Here is an 18203-nt window from a genome sequence, read left to right on the forward strand (position 1 = left end):
CGAGTGACTTTTGCGGTGTGTTTGTCTTCTTCAGTGCGTAACATAAGTAGAAGCTGCCCAAATGAAGGAGGATTATTACGCCTTCGCTCTAGCTGCAGGTCAGTAATTAGATCATTATCCCAGCAGCCTCTACAGAACTGCTTGAGAAGATGCCGATCTGCTTCTTCAGGTGAGACACCACCTCTTTTTATTGTCACTCTTAAAGCTGTCTGCAATCTGTACAAGTAAGTAGATGGCTTTTCACCAGCGTCCTGCAGAGTATTCATGAACTTTGCAAGGAGTTCATCTCCATCCTCAACAACTCCAAAAGCAGAATCCAGCAACTGAAGGTAAGCTGATGATGGAGCTTCAGAGCTAAGATGTTTTATAACATCTGCTGCGGGTGGTAAAAGACTGTCTACTATTTTCCTGGATACGTTCAAATCAGATAAGGTGGAATCTTTCAGCATTAGCTCTACACTGGAGCGCCAAGTGTCGTAATCGACCTCACTTCCGGGTCTGGGACATTTTCCTGAAAATACCCTAAGCCTTTGCTGCATAAGTCCTTGAGTAGCCACTTCACCAGTTCTCACCACATGTTCAATTACGAGTTTTTGAACCTCAGGTGGATTTAACACCTCTGAAGAGGTTAAGAGGGGGGGCTTATTTGGTTTAGCAGAGGTATGCTGTGACAGTGAGTCATCTGGTTGACTAATTTTGACAGGGGCTGGGGTAAAACTCTCTTCAGGACATACCTGAGCTTGCGGTTCATCCAGATCCTCGTCATCAGCCTCTGTGTCAGCGGACGTTGGAGTAAGCTCAGCAGTCATTTGTGACAGCATCTGGCTCAAGACAATCTCAAAATCAGTCCCACTCAATTTTGCTACTTCTTTCAGTCCCTCCAGGTATGACTTTGTGACACTGGTTCCCTTATACTGTGTAAACACACTAGATAATGCTCTCACATGGTAAGTAACACTTGGGTCACTGGACAGCTGGTGAGTATAAGGTAGCTGTGGCTCTAGAGAATGCAAAGCTTGGCCACTGGTATATTCAAGTATAACACTTTGATAAAACTCAGAATCCCTGTCACTAATAAAAACTGTTTTGGCAAAAGAACCATATTGTTTTAGAAAATCAAACAGCTCATCATCACTTTTGTCTTGTGTTAAACCGCTAATGATCACTGAGTTCGGAATTTTAATCCCTTCTGCCTCTATTATATCCATTGTCAATTGTTACTGGTCAACGTAGGCAAAAATAATGGCTTAGAATGTAATTAATACTCAGCAACAGCGCCACCTCCTGGCTGGCTCGCCACTTTGTAACGGGTATTAAACCTTAAAGGACCAAACAATTAAAATCAGAAGATTACTAAGAACGGGAAAGGAGGTAGTGGTGATGCTGAGTAACTCACAGAGACAAAAAGGTATGTTGCACAACGTTGTTCTGTATTAAATACACACACAAAAGAAATAACAATAAAATAAACACTAATTAAAAATATACCCCGGGTGCACCCTTTATATGACGCTGTAAATTTTGTTAAATTCACAATTTAACAAATAGATGAGAGTTCAAATAAATCAGCAATTTCCAAATTGTTTTGTTACATGTAACCAAATAAAATTTTTCCAAATATATCAAGTTTCAAATCCAGGAAGATCAAAATAAAATAAATGAATTATTTACTTTCAACTGTCTTTTGGGTACTCACAAAATGTCCTCCTCTTGGAAAAAAAAAGACAAACAGTCTTAAGGATCAAATCCTCTTACTTGAGTGAAGGGAAATAGTGAAAAAGCAAGTGTCCTTTTTCCCTAGAAGTCAGTCCTTTCCTGTAGGTCCACTGAAACTGCACTTGGGAGGCTCGCCATCAACCGAGAATCGCAAGAATTCCAAAATCCAGCAACAAAAAAAAACCTGGCCTGTTCTTCTAATGTATTCTTTTTTTAATTCCTATCAGGTACACGTGACCACAGTGATGTCTGTGAGCTGTAGTAAATAATAAAACACCATGCGGTTTTATAACCTTGTGATAATGGATAATTCTTCCATTAAACAGAAAAATACAACTTTCTATCACTTCTTAAACATGAAACTAATAAAATATTATCACATTCAACATGTTGTCACTCAATATGTTTTTATTATTTTAGCAATAAGCTAATGATGAACTCACCGAGTCAAAATGCATCCATCGCGCTCAAATCAGCATATATCTACTCAATCCCTCGCCATCCTCGTGCTATAGACTTATATTTTTAACATTATATTGGTTTTAAAAGTTTTAACTTATGTATTATTGCTATATTTACTTTATAATCACTTGGTTTTCCTTTCTGTCACGCTGTGTGTCTCTTCCGATGCTTTAGTAATATCCGCAACCACAAGGGGGCGGAGATGAGCATCCAGCGCTCTCATTTGCTGACTTAAGACTGCTGACAGCCTGACACCCAATCAGAGAATTATAACTCACATATACATGTTTTAACATTTTTTTATACATTTTATTTTAATACTTATTTTAGCATCAACACTTTAACACTTTAATAATGATGATGAGGTGTATATTTATTTATTATTTTATCTGTTTTTATTTGTCTTATCTATTTTATCTATCTTATCTGTTTTATCTACTCCCATTCATTATTTTATGGGGGTTACATAGACCTTTCCAAGATTGTCTATGAAGGACTTGAAGTGAGTTTTATGTGTTGAATGTTTTTTCTGGAAAAATCACAAGGATGGGATGTTTATGTATGCTCTTGAATGAGTGCTTATAGGACAATGGCCAAAGAGCTTTTCAGTACTGTAATGTCACAGTGTTGAGCAAAGGAAAGGGATTCATTTACGAGTGAAAAGTGGCTGATTTGAAAGTTGAAAAGTAATGAGGAAAAGTAATGTTTTGTTATGTTAGTCGGTTTGTTTCAGAGGTGGAGCAATGCATTGTTGAAAGAATTCATGTGTTTTAGTTGAACAATGTGTGCCAAGTCATGCACATCAAGACTTGGAATGTGTTTTAAGAAATTAAACAGCAAAGTCCATTTTGATTTCTCGTCGACTTGACTTTAATCCTTATTGATTAACAGAGGACCAGCTGGCCACGGTTCCTATTTTAGCTTTCATTTTAGTTGTCAGAGAACCATCTGTTTTTGCAGACATGGGTAGTTAATCTTTTGCAAACAGAACAAAAAGACCTGAATAGGTTATGGCCATTATTAGACACAAAAGCACATCTGACTACAAGATTTTGGGAAAGACTGTAATGTTATTGGTGACTGCATACTTAGTCTTATTTGGGTGTGAAAGACCAATAGGCATAACAACTGCTCTGTAAACAAGTTCTTGCCACCTTAAATCAACTTTTTTAGTTATCTTAACTTATATTAATCAAACTGATTAAAAATATTAAGTGAAACATTGTATAACTAAAAATAGTTAAAACCTGATTAACTAAAATAATAGTAACCTTCTGGTCATATAATTTTTGGTCCGACTTTAGTGTCCTTAACTACTGTGTACTTACATCAAAATATAAATTCAAAAAAGTTGATGTGTTCATGATGTATTGCTGAACTTCTGGTGCTCTTAAGGTGTGTTACTGGTAGGGTTTGGGACAGATTTGGGGGTATGAGTGGGCTCATATATAAGAGATGGTCAATGTAACTATAAATGTACTTACAGAAATTAATTACAGACGTAATTACATGCAGGTATTTAATAATTAAAGCATAAGTACAATGTAAACATGTATGTACACAATAAGTACAATGTAATGAATTATTAATTTAGCTGTAGGTATACTATTATAAGTTTACCTAATGTAAAGTGGAAACTCATTTTTCTATAGGATTTTTGAAAAACACTTCTAAGGGAAGTCGTTTGGAACAATTGTTTCAGAAACCGCTGTTTGTTGTGTTTAGACATATTTGGACACATATTTAGAGGTGAGAAAAACAAATTTATCCAGCAGACTAATGAGCAAACCAGTATTTTAATTCATAATGGCAAAAAAAGCTGATTAGTGTTCGGCATGTTGTCTGGTTGTTTTAAAACAGTCCATAATATGGACCAATTATACTGTAACCTGTCAATCAAAAGTGTTTTTTTAAGGTATTCAGGTTGAATAGGAGTTAATATTAATAATATTAATAATAATAATAATAATAATATATATATATATATATATATATATATATATATATATATATATATATATATATATATATATATATATATATATATATATATATTAATGATGGAGACCAGATTTTTTTAGTGAAGGGAATTTGCATTGCTTTAAAATTTCTTAAATTAATTATGATTCAATTATTTACATTTACTTGTTTAATCATATGTTTTTATGTACATTAGGGTTGTACAATATACTGTTTCAGCATCAATATCACAATGTGTGCATCCGCAATAGTCACATCACAAGATATGCAATGTTGAGTTGGGATTACAGATGACCAGAAACTACAGGTCAAAACACATGAGATTTGTGAAAACATTGCAGAATTTAACAATAATAAAGTAAAAGTTTATTATCTGTATGTGTTTTTAAGGCCTGTGACTATGTTAGCATTTAAAGAGAGATTCAAGAATTTTAGTAGTGCATAAAAGTTTAATAAAAATTTATTTTATTGAACCATTTTTATGGTGCAAGACTATGCAGTGTTATTATTCAATTGATAATTCCATTTCTGTACCTGAATTCTGTTACTTTCTCTAAAAAAAAAAAAAAAAAAACATAAGCCATGGTTTATTTTACATTAATATTAGCTCCATTGTGTTTATTTATGACTGTAGTTTGTTTCATTTATGTACAGTATGTTATAAATTATGTATAGAAATATATTTTTATTTCACTCCCATACAAAATCATCCCAATTAATCTTAAATATTGACTTTGCAAATAGAGATATTTAAGTCCTCTGGTGAAATTGTGCAGTATTTATATCGCAATATATATTGCAGAGAAAAAAAAATCACAATGTCAAATTTTTCCAATATTCTGCAGCCCTATTACAACTAGTTTCTTTTTTTTTTGTACTTGTAAACACATTTTAGTGTTATTTAATGTGGTGACATATAATGCCAGGAGCAAGAAATGGCAGATCTGAAGCCAGTACCTCCTGGAGTTCCTCCACCAGCTGAGCAGCCGCCACTGAGATGAATGGAAATGCTAACGGATAGCCTTCTCCAGGTATTACAGACCTCCTCGGGGCGATTGCTCAGCAGGTCCTTGCATTAATCCGTCTATGAGCCAGATATCCATGGAAAGAGTCAACCCATCATAATATGCAGACAGCAGAAGAGGGAGTAACTTCCCGGGGTGGGAAAAGGCAAACAGAAAGACAAGATGAAAGACAAACACAGACAGGAGACAGAAATGAAGAACGGGTCAGATGAGATGCTGGAGGGAGCAAAGCACAATATATGCCTTTAAATGTGGACACAAATAAACTGGAAATACTGCGGTAGAGGAGGAAGGTCGGGTCAGGAATATTCACCAGTCTATTGTTATAAACCTGAATGTGCTGGAAACCTTTCTGAGAGGCCATGGTAAACAGGAAAAGAGGTCAAGGATGCTGACAAACAGGTGATAGAGTTTCTGAATTAAAGGTCATGCTGAGATTCAGATTCAGAAGGCAAGAGTGAACAGATGTTTTTTTTTAGACTCAGCAAGTGCAGAAAGCAGAGCAGTCCAAAAACACAGCAGATGGAAAATGACTGGAAAGTGAGAGAGGCATGGGCTTGTGCGATGTGGGAGGAGCTTGTGTTCTGCTCTACCAACCAAATCAAGGCAAGAGCAGCACTGAGATCTGGAGTAGGAGTCAGTGAGAGTAGCAAAGAGAGAGATAGAGATTAAAAGGGAGGGGCAGGTGAGACATGGGAGGGGCTTGTGTTCCATTCCACCAATCAGATCTAGACAGGGGCAGGCGATAAGAATTGGTGTATGAGCAAGTGAGAGGAGGAGGAGAGAGAGAGGGAGAGAGAGAGAGAAGGAGAGAGGTAGACGGAGATGTATATTCTCAGTCCTTCAGCCAGTGGCAGAGAGCTTGGTCATACCAGAACAGCTCAGGACGGTCCTGGTCCCAAGTCTGTTTTGGAGTGTGGACCGGACAGCATGTCGGATTCAGAACCCAAAGTGAACTCTAAAAAAGCCGGCATCCGGGCTGCTGTCATTCTGATCGGACTACTGCACAAGTCCAGACGGCAGAAGGAGAGAGAGAGGGAGAAGGAGCGGTGGGTGAACTTTTCTATTTCCCACCCTCTCATTTGACCTGCTGTTGTCATTGGCTGGTGTGCACTATATTGTTGAGGTCTATGTTCGGGTAGATCATTATATGGACTTTATATACAATTCATTTTGTCCCAGAGTGGGTCAGTATGTAGTAATGGACATTTTTTTCATGGTTCAAATGGAGATGTTATTGTTTGCTGCTTCAGTTTTTGTCTTCCTCATCCTTTGCCTCAAAGCAAGATTTTAAATCTCATTCATGGCTCAGGACACTTGATGGAGTTTGCTATTGTGTGGCATTGAAATATCTGAACTGGAGAAATAACACGCAAATGTGACAACTGTTGATATGCAGTGACGTATATCAAGGAAAAAAATGATGGCATTTTTTGGCTTTGAAAGAATATGAAGAGAGATGTTTGAGATATTTAAAGGCAGACTTTGTTGTCTTGTCAAATCTCAGCATGGTCTCAGAGTTTAATTGTAACTTGTTTGAAAGTATTACCAATAATAATAAAAAATCTTCAACTTTTGTTAAATTTCAGTCCGTTACTGTCCACCTCCTTTGGAATTTGGGAAATTGAATAAGTAATTTCTAAATAAAAATTGTTTCTCAAATAAATTCTACACCAATTTATTCAATGATCTTGATCTTCAGTGAAAGTATTTAAGATTTATTCATTCATTCATTTTCCTTTAGCTTAGTCCCTAATTTATCAGAGGTTGCCACAGCGGAATGAACCACCAAATATTGTGGCATATGTTTTACACAGCGAATGCCCTTCCAACCGCAACCCGGTACTGGGAAAGTATTTAAAATAATATATAAAGTAGAAATTTATCAAATATTTTATGTATTTTATTGATTGAAATCCTTTAAGTAATCAGATTTAGTCATTTTTAGATGTTGTAAACAAATAAAAGAGTATTGGTGTACAATTTGCAATATTTTTTTCAACTAAACAATTGTAATGTTTAATTTAATTAAATACTTGTTATTTTCTTAAAATTTGTGACATTTGCTAGCAATTAATGAGTTAAACAATTGTGTCGAAATAAATTATACACCATGTATTTGATTGTAGTTCTTTACGATTACTATTTTTGTTTTAATTACATCTCTACCTTTTAAGTGTTTAAACATTTATAATTGTCATTTAGCTAATAAAGTTCCATGTATTAATATTAGTTAAATACATTGAAAACTAAAGCATTTAGTCATATTATTAATTTCAGCATCACCAAATGTAAAGTCTTATTTTAATAATTAATTCGGAAATATTATTGAATGTGAGCTGAACAGCTGTATGTTAGTTAACGAACATTACCAAAGATAAATACTATAACAACGGTATTGCCAATGTTAATATTAGTTCATTCATTAACTAAGGTTAATGAGCCTTGCTCTAAAGTGTTACACAAATAATTTAAATAAAATAGGTCTTAGTTAATAATAAACCTGGTTAAAGCTCTTCCAAAGCTTATATATCATTGCTGACTAGTAGAAATAGTCAAAATAATAAAGAGATTAAAATAAATTATTGTGATAAAGCAGTTTTTCTTCCCCTTGTAACAACAGTCCATGTATACTGAGTTTAAAGCAAATACAGCTCGGCTAAACAAACAGAGAGTGAACAGAGCGAGAGAGGGAGGGAAGGGGGTGGTCGTCCAGGTCAGATCATATGCAAGTAAACCTCAGAGGATGAGATCGCAAAACTATTTGCCAGCATTTGTTATCATTCACTCTGCTTCTCCAGCATCTGTCTTCTTGGTTAATAGCTGCCTTGATCTCTATCAGTTACTTTTATTATCACTAACAGTAACCCCAGTGTGCACGCTCACTTTGTCTAATAATTAATTAAAAAACGTTTTTGACCGTATATGCGGAGACGTCCAAGTGCACTCGTTTACTCAGGTGTCGTGCCATTTGGAAGCACACAATGCGATTTGTGTTTCTCCGGCTCCATGTGTGCATCTCCATTTGCATAGATCTCCTCGATAACTGGCATGGTTACTGACATCAGCTGGAGTCGCCACTGTTATTCCCTCTAGATCGGCTCTGTCCCATTCTTTAGCTCACATGAGCTCTCTGAAGGTCTCTGACTGGCTTTTCAGTTCTGCCACTGTATGTTTAAGTGATCACATTTAAATGTATTTCCAAAACACTGATAACTGTTATCCGTTTTAACTGTTAAACAATGAGTAAGCTGTTGTCCAGGTTTATATGCCAACCATTAACCGTGGAATGCAAGTAAACCATGTTTAAAGAATCTTATTAAAGGTGTCAAAGAATGAAAATGGGTATTGATAAGAGTTCAGTACATGGAAAAGGCATATCGTGAGCCTCAAACACTATTGTTTCCTTTAAATCTTTTTAGTGCAAAATCTAGTAAAAAACGGGCCAATCAGAATAAAACACAGACTTTTTTTCATTTTACTTGGCACTATTAAAATGCACAATGCCAGGCTGCATTTGATTGGCTAAAGCAATACTTAGTTAGATTACAACAATTATGCTTTTTTGAAATTATTTTTAAGTGTATCTAAACTTATATTAAACTTACTATATAAAATGAACTCTCATTTTGGAAAAGGGAGAATCAGTGATACAGTTTTGTATTCATTGTTAAACAATGTAGACAAATGCCGAATTGTGGTGCCCGTGTAAACACTCATGGACTGAAAAGTTATTTAAAAAGTAAATAATAGGAATAATTATACGAAGAAGAGAAGAAGAAGAAGTTGTGGCGCAGTTCATGGTTTCATGTCTGGTGTACGATTGTAAAGCAGTTCTATCTGCCTACAGCACATCACAATGCAAAATGCAGGATATACAGATTATACATCTATTCAGTCCCGCCCTGAAGAAGCATAAGGCGTGTCATAAGGTCTTTTTAAATGTATCTTTTGTTAGTTTAGCATGTCCATTGAGAAACTTGCTGCGTATGTTTGTAATGAGACAACTAACACATGAAGACTGCTGAATATAAGTGTTTAATGCATGTTTTTTGCATGGTCAATCACCCTACAGTGGTTTTTCTTGAGTAAACAGACCACAATAGACTTTATAAATCTCATCCTTTTGCAGAGGTTGATATTAATTTCTGCCTGTATTTTCATATATGTTAAAGCTTTAAAAAGCTCATTGCTAAGTGTTACTTTGGATCTTCATACAACACTTATATATATGATGTTTCCCAGTACTGGATTGATGCTGGAAGGTCATCAGTTAAAACAAATGCTGGAATAGTGACCCCTGATAAATAAGAGACTAAGCCGAAGGAAATGAATGATGCAGATGCTGACATTTGATTAAAGTTAAACATTTTACAATTATTGCTTAATCTGGGTATCAAACCCATAACATAATCTGTATTACATATAACTGTATTACCTGCTTTCTGTCATTAAACTGACAGAAAGCAGGTTAATGTTTTACACTGTAGGCAAAATTAGCATAAAAGGTTCATGCTTTACCCGCTTCCTTTATCAGAGTAAGGTCATAAACAGGTTAAGGCATTTAGATGACCACATGCATTGTCGGCTTATTAAACACAATGAGGTTAAGAGTGTCCATTTAAATCCACTAAATGATCGATAAGCTGGTCATATTTGTAAAAACGCTATAATGTGAATCACCTTGATGGCAGGTTGTTTCAGGTTTGCTCTGTCAGAAAGGTTGCTGCTGCTTCTTTTTAATCGAAACGTTGATTGCTGTAGTAATTGCATTGTTTTATCTTAGAGTTGGAGATTCAAGAGCACTTCAGAGTGTAATTTGATGGAGGCTCTTTGAGTGCATGAAAAGCTTTTTGAAAAGCATTTTCTTAATCAGTATTTGATCAGACAAGCTACATGCGTTACATAAATATCAAGATTTGTTTTCTATAGTGAACGTCATGTATCAGACATATTTTATTACTCTATAGGCCGATTTTGTTTTAAAGATTTAAAAACTCCTTTGTAGAACAAATAAGTTAGTTAAACTTTCAGGAAAATGGTACTAAAGCTGTCACTAGGGCTGTACCTTTGCAAAACATACACTTTTGTTCTTTTAAGGTAATATGCAGTGCATTCTCGTGACACTTCTCACTAAAAAACTTTTTGACTGAGTGGTTAATTGGTATTAATTTGTGTTTTAGAACTTTTTGCTCATCCCCAATGAGTGGTATGTTTGTGGGCATGCCTTCTTTTAAAATGATATGTTTTTATATGAATAAAATTATATGAACTTGTATGAAATTTCTGACAATATGTTAAATACTGTAGTTATATTTCCTACTGTACTTTTAGGGCAATATTATGCAAAAAAGTTTGAGCATAAAAGTGTACGTTTTAATAAGTTATCACCCCAGTGAAAGCTTTTGTGCCTTTAAGAGTGTAGATATAGATTTTCCAGAGATAACTTTCCTATACTTTAATGACATGTTCCCAGAAAACGCTTAATTGCAAAATATACGTTTTATAACGACTTGATTAGTTATAAGTAGAGAAAAAAAAACTTTCATTTGAAGATGAAATTAATGTTTACATGTCAACAGGGACTGAAAACACTCACATGTGCTTGAATTTGCGTGGATGAAAAGATACTCTATTTAATGTCCCCACTTTTCACAAAAACAAACGTGTGTGTGTGTGTGTGTGTGTGTGAGCGAGTGAGTGAGTGTGTTTGTTTGTTTGTTTGTTTGTTTGTTTGTTTGTTTGTTTGTTTGTTTGTTTGTTTGCGCGTGTGTGTGGTTTAATATTCACAGACACCAGTCCACACACTACATGATTTGAATAGGTTTACAATCTCACTTTTGATTCATTAAAAATTTGCCAAATTCCATAACATTCCGTGTTATAATTCCATTTATTATTACAAGACTCCATGATTCCATCCATGTTTTGGACATTGCAAAAACCACAGGACCTTATATTCTCTACACTGTAAAACAATTTTGTTAATGAACTATTTACATACTTTTTTCAGTGTTTTCAGTTTATTTATGGTTGTGGATTGTATTATGGTATGTCAATCTCTGCTCTGTTGACTTTTAATGTTGAAAATTCAACTCTAAAGTTTAACAAATTTTTTTTTTTTTTTTTACTTTTATTGGCATTTTAGTAAGTTAGTACTTTAGTACAAATAAATACATGTATAAGAAGTAATAAATAGATATATAATTCTTTAAAATTACAGACAATGTTCTGGCAGTTTAAAACAACTTGCTTTACTTTTGACTTGCTCATTTTTTCCACATAAGTGATTGTGCCTTTGTTTGGGCCTTAAATGATCCAAACATGGACCCGTTGTTGGGTCAGCTAGAAACATATTTGAATCTTTTTTTTTTACCCTAAAATGATACATATGAGTAAGGTGCTAAACTCTCAGAAAAAAAGTACAATGTTGTACCAAAGAAGGTACAAACCCTTGTCACTGGGGCAGTACCTTTTTGTGGAACAGAATTGTATTTTAAGACAAAGAAACAAATTTGTACCATTGCAGTTTGTACCTTTAAGGACATGATTTGTACCAAGGAAACTAAAATGTACCTTTGGTTTTTAAAATTTGCAGATACAATAGTGTTCCTTCATCAAAAGTACAAATCTGATTCATGAAGGTTGACACGTTGTACCTTAAATCAAAGTCAAATGTCAAATGTGTTCCTTCAAGAGCTATTTCAAGGCATTTTGCTATATCCAAAAGGTGTCAGTTTCTTTTCAGCGAATATAAAACGTCAAATACATTTATTAAACAATGTTTCAGTTTACAAAAACGTTTTTTGCAAAAAAGACACAAATTTTTAATTTACAATGAAGTATAAAAAAATTAAATTTAACTGCAATCAAAAGAACTATTTTTTCTAAACATTTCACAACACTTTTCACAAAAAGTACATTCTTCCATGTACAGTATGTAACCCTTTTCTCCAATTTTTACACAAAACCTTTGTAATCATCTAAAAGTTATTTTAATTTACTTAATTTTAAAATTTAAATATAATTATGCTAAAGTATTGTTACAAGATATGCACAATGTTTGACTAGCTTTACAATACTAAAATGTCTGCATAACACTGTATATGTGGGACTTTTGCCGTCTCACATGCGCAGTGGAAAGCAAATTAATAGTGGATATCAATAATGAAACTGTTTATTAGAAAATGCTTATCAAATGTTTATTAAAAATGCCTTAAATGTTTAGTTTACAATCATAAGAGGTCTTTTATGTACCATATAACTTTTACAAAGGTAAAAATTTGTTTCTTAAGGAACATTATTAACGTGTACCTTCTTTTCTGAAAGTGTACTATGAACCATTGAGGGTACAACATCTCCATTTGTATCCCAAGTGTTCACAAATGGACCCCAACCGTACCCTTTTTTTCTGACAAAGCATGCAACATATTAATTGAAGCTACTAAAAATGTTAATAAAAAGTCACTTTTTTTTTTACTTTTCACAGTTAAAAGTTGTTGGAAGAAAGATTAAGGTCCCATAATGCAATTCAAAAGCACAAATAAAAGATAATCACAAAATACAGAATCACAAAATACAGAAAATTGCTCTTTTATTTTTTTATTTTTTTTATTTTTTTATTTTTTTACAGTGTGGACACATACAAGTCGTAATACTGCAATTTATTTCATTTTAGGTTCTAAGACATAAAGTACAGGATCATATTTGCTCTTTACCAATTTGCTTAGTTTGATGTTTTTTTTCCATTGGTTAATAATTCTGTACTTTACATGATGTTCCTCCTCCATTTATCTTGGCAAGCGCTGTGAGATGAGAGCAGCAGCGAAAGCATTTCTTCATAAGTTCATTAAGCAGCAAAGCAAATGTTTTTTTCTGGTTTCCTGTTTCATTCACTGAAATCTAATTTTCTCCACCTTCATCACTCATTTCTCCCATGATCCTGTCTCCTGCAGCTCAGATCAACTGCCTTCACCTCCTGACTCATTCTGTTTCCGTCACACTTTATTTTCCTTCAGCGTTTTTCACTTTTCTCCCGCTTCTACAGTGCTACCTCTTTACTCTGTTGTTGGGAAAGCATTTTGATTAGCAGCTGTGTGAAATTAAACTAAACTAGGTCACCTTTTGCCCTCTGTCTTGCGTATAAACACACACTGACTCAATGTTCTTTAGGTCAGACGATAAGATTCCAGTTCAGTTCCTCATTCGGTTGCACAGATCACACACATCATCGTCTGTAACTGTAAGAGTGAGCCGTCGATGAGATACCAGGGAAACAGAACTAAAATAAAAAAACACTGCTCATTCATCCAGAAGAGGCTGTAAAACCATCCTCTAGTTGCCAGCACAATGACAAAGCACACAGTATGTCATAAAATCTTAAAGTAAAGGGGCAAATGGAGAAGTTATTATGTATGATATGCTGGTTCCCATCAGTCCTGCTAAAGGGAAATTATTAACCCAAATTTAAAATTCATTCACCATTTGCAGACCCCCCACCTGTTCCAAACCTATACGAGTTTCATGATGAAAATGTCATTAACTGCTTGATTACCAACAATTTTTAATATATATTTTGAATTCTTAAATTAAAATGGCCAAGCATACACTGTAAAAAGGTGTCCGTTAATTAACATGTTTCGTATTTTGTGGTCCACACAGTGTTTTCTGTTTATTTAGCCATGATCGCGAAAAAGTGATTAACATGCGGTACTTTGTATGTAACTTATATTTATTTATTTATTATTTATTATGGGTATGCGGATTAGGTAGTTGAAACGGTAGGCTACAAATAATTAATTCGTTATAAATTAATTAATTATTCATAAATAATTAATTCACTGCCGCCTACGACGACGATGCCAACGTCCATCGTGAATGTTTCACATTAGACATTATGCGATGCCGAATTGGTCGACATCGCCCAACACTGTTGTGAATTGCATTATGAAAGTTTTGTCTCCCCTCTGTCGTTTTTGATGTTGAATATGGAACACAAGTGACTTTTATTGGTGTTTTAGTGCTGGCAGTTTGTTACCAGTTTTTTTTTTTTTACCATAATTTACCACACAAACACAGAGAATATCACTTCAAACTATAAAAACGAATGTCACTTTTCAAACTTTTCAGCATCAAAAGCTTTTGGAAGAAAGATAAAGAACCCATAATGCCATTTAAAAGCATAAATAAATGGGGGGAAAAAACATGAATCACAAAATACAGAATTTTGAAATATTTTCTTTCCTCAATTCTTTATTCTGTGTTTTTCTAGAAATTATTCATTTTTCAAAATACTGTATGATGATTAATTTATATCACACTATTTATATATTAACATTATGTCTTTGCTGTTCCATATAAAAGGTCAAACTGAGTAATATTTACACAGTTCCTGACAGATTTCATTTCTATGATGGAAAAGTTTTCTCTTCAAAAAAGTTTTTTTTTTTTCCTGTATCATCTAAATATTTTTGAGATTATGCCATACACTGTGGGTCCCACACAAACAATTTGAAGGAATTAAGTTAGCTTATTAATTTTTACAAAGTTACGATTGAACGAAAAACAATTTTGTTGTCCCAATAAAACTCTTTGCTTTTGTGTTTTAATTGTTGTTTCAGCTCATTTAAAATAAGCAGTTTGAGCAAACAGCCAACAATTTTTTTCTGAGTGCAAGAAATCTTAATAAATTTGTCATTAAAGTTTATTTTTATATAAAACATTTACATAAAGACATGTTGAACATACACTTGTATATTTAAGCCTCTGCATGTTTGAATGCATCTTTTTAAATTGTATTTTTAAACGCCCTGTGAAGTGCTTTGAAATGTGTATTTTTTTTATTCGATGTTTGACGTAATCTCAACCAAAACTCGAAGAGAGGGTAAGACATAGTGTAGCTCCTCCCCTTTTTACAAGACAGCCAATAGCATTTGTTTTACCACAGCTGCCAGTGAAAGTGGTTGAGCTCAAGTGCATCAAATGAAAAACAAATGTGAAGCGTCTTGAAGGGGGGCGGGGCATGTCAGATACTAGAGGGCATTTGATTGGTCATAAGATTTGATAAGAAACTGAAGCATGTGGTGACCTGAATAAAACCACTGATGCATTTAGGAGGAAGTGACAAACTACAAGTACTAGCTTAAACATACTTACTTAATTACTCCCAGGGCCATTTATATCAAAGTTGATATTTAGCCACACCATATTTGGTGTTTTGTAACATCTAGTTTTTATGAGGTAAGTTGTTAGTCCCAACGCTCAACCCCCAATCTGGAGGACCAGGACATACACTACGGACAATTTAGCTAACCTAATTTACCTACAGCACGTCTTTGGGCTGTGGGGGAACCAAAGCACCCGGAGGAAACCCATGCAAACACGGGGAGAACATGCAAACTCCACACAAAAATGCCAACTGACCCAGCCAGGGCTCTAACCAGCGACCGTTTTGTTGTGAGGCAACAGCGCTATCCACTGTGCCACCATGTCACTCCACACTAGCTTATAGACATCCTAAAAACTAATGATATTGATACTAACATCTAAAAAAATCTTGATTTTAATTTCATGGGACCTTTAAAATAAATACATCCTACCAAAAAATAAGCATCACACCAACCTTTTAACCTCATAACTCATGACTTGCGAGCAAAATTCAATCTTTTATAATATGATCTGTCCAATGACAGATTACGTTCATTCATATAAGCTCGGGTTCAGAGAGAAAAGTCTGAACACCGATATCAAATCAATCAAAATTCAATCAAAACAAATGTTGGAGCCATTTTCCCTCTGCTTCACTGTTGCTGTAGTAACTGTGTTTTACCATACATTGTGCAGCAGCTGTCGGTCATTATCAAAATATAAAAACGTGCGTGTATATATTGGTCCATTGAACTGTATCTGTAAGTGGAATAGATGAGGTGACCGAGACTCTTTTAACAAGTGCGCCGAGACGGTTTCACTGACAGCTTGTATAGAGCCTATTTACAGAGTGCTTGAATTGAGGAGGGTATTTTTAGAAGTCACTTTTCTTTTCCTCGTTCTCTCTGCTATTCTCACTCTCTCTCTCTCTCCAAACCCTGTGGCGTCCTCTTTGTCTCTTGTCGGACTGTTGATTTAGTGATATGGACAAAGGATTAATGCATTTAAAAGCCCCAGAGGAGCACAGGTTGCTCTAATAGAGGCAGTGATATCAAAAGCTCAATGCCCGTTTCTCTTCAGGCCCTAGTGCTGCTCCGTGGGACTCAAAAATGTAGAGATTTTCAAGACTTTTTGGATGTGGTAAACCTCCACAAACTAACAACTGTTCAATTTGTCCAGAACAAATAAACAAGAGCTGCACTCGGAGTCATGCTGGAGGCAAAAAAGGTACTTCAGAGTGAATATTGTCAGGCAGGTGAGGGAAGATTTGAGTATGATTTATTCAGACAGTTGGAAAGAGGGATTGCAGGATGTGTCAACAGGTTTTGTTTTGTTTGTTTGCTTTTTTATAGTTTTTTTTTATGTTGCTTGTTCTCCTGACAGCTCTTGTTCTCTAATTTTGAGTTGGCATACATGATAAAGCATTCATCAAACCGAACTCTAGAAACAAGAAAATGGATCATCATGGTTATACAATAGTTATGTAGCAAGTAGTGATATTACTGTAGATGCCACAGAATCTAAAATGAAATGTATTGTGTTAAAAAAAAAACAACTTACAATTGTTTTGACAAAATGCATGCTGAAAAATTGAAGCAACAAGTTTTTTATTGTTTGTTTAATTATGGTTTATTGCTTTATATAATTTATTATTATTATTATTTTATTATTGTTTTTTGTTTTGTTTGCTTTTTTGTGTAGTTTTTGTTTGTTTGCTTTTTTGTTTTGTTTTGTGTTGTTTTGTTTTTGTTTGTATTTTTGTTGTTTTGTTTTTTGTTCGCTTTTGTTGTTTTGTTTTTGTTTTGCTTTGTTAGCTTTTTTGTTTTTGCTTTTTGTTTGCTTTTTTCGTTTATTCTGTTGTATTTTTGTTTATGTTTTGTTTGCTTTGTTGTTTTGTTTTGTTTGCTCTTGTTTTGTTTTTGTTCGCTTTTGGTTTGTTTTGTTTTGTTGTTTGGTTTTGTTTTTGTTTTTTGCTAGCTTTTTTGTTGTTTTGTAAATTTTTTGCTTTTTTGCTTTGTTTGCTTTTTTGTTTATTGTTTGCTTTTTGTTTGCCTTTTTGTTTTGTTTGCTTTTGTTTTGTTTGCTTTTTTGTTTTGTTTGCTTTTTGTTTTGTTTTGTTTGCTTTTTATATCTAATTTGTTTGGCATTTTTATTTTTATTTGACCTTTTTTAAAGCATGTCCAGCAGTTACCATTGGTTTTTGAATACATTTCTTTCTTTGCTTTTTTTTTTGTTTGCTTTTATTTTTCCTTTTGTTTGTTTGCTTTTTATATTTAAATTTTTAGGCATTTTTATTTTTATTTGACCTTTTTTAAAGAATTTCCAGCAATTATCATTGGTTTATGAAGAGATTTCTTTGTTAAACGTTTAAAAACAAACAATATTTTTAGAATGAGAACATAATTGTTCTTATAATTAGTTCTTCATAACTGCTCTTTGTGATCTCGTGTTTTGATGTTACATTCAGAGCTGGATAATACTTTAATTACTTAAAATTGTGACTTCCTGTATCAAAATCAGATTGGATTATGAAGTCCCTAAAGATTCCCACCCATAGAAATTATGGTATAAAAACCAGGTGGCTGCAAGTACTTAGTTTGTGTTTATGGATTTATTTCCTCAAGTTAATACAATTCTATCAGTTTTTTCATTTCTACTTTTGTCCTGCTCAGTGTTGTTACCTATATATATTGCCGGTTTCTGTGCAGTTGCCATAGTAGCGAGACTAGCCTTGCTAATGTGAATCTGCGACTGAATGGCTTTATTAATTGAGTTATTGATCGTCTGCAGATAGGGGGCAAAACCTTAGCTGGGTAAAATGGAGCCAAGCGCCTACTGGCTTTCTCTTAAAAATAGATGCATTTCAAGAAGTTA

General features: G+C 34.1%; 1 protein-coding gene across 38 annotated transcripts in view; it reads left to right on the forward strand.

Moving 5' to 3' along the window:
- Positions 1–18203, forward strand: part of rap1gap2a (RAP1 GTPase activating protein 2a) — a 148332-nt gene that overhangs the window by 62003 nt on the left and 68126 nt on the right. For 10 of the 38 annotated variants that reach the window (XM_073923107.1, XM_021481424.3, XM_017350966.4 and 7 more), the window contains exon 1: positions 6021–6232. The exons of the other annotated variants lie outside the window; for them this stretch is intronic. In XM_073923107.1, coding sequence (XP_073779208.1) covers positions 6114–6232 — 119 coding nt within the window. In that variant the 5' untranslated portion in view covers positions 6021–6113. Of the gene's footprint in view, positions 1–6020; positions 6233–18203 lie in introns of those variants that run through there. 38 annotated transcript variants of the gene reach the window in all.

The sequence above is a fragment of the Danio rerio genome, chromosome 15 (genome assembly GCF_049306965.1).
Source record: "Danio rerio strain Tuebingen ecotype United States chromosome 15, GRCz12tu, whole genome shotgun sequence".
Lineage (NCBI taxonomy): Eukaryota > Metazoa > Chordata > Actinopteri > Cypriniformes > Danionidae > Danio > Danio rerio.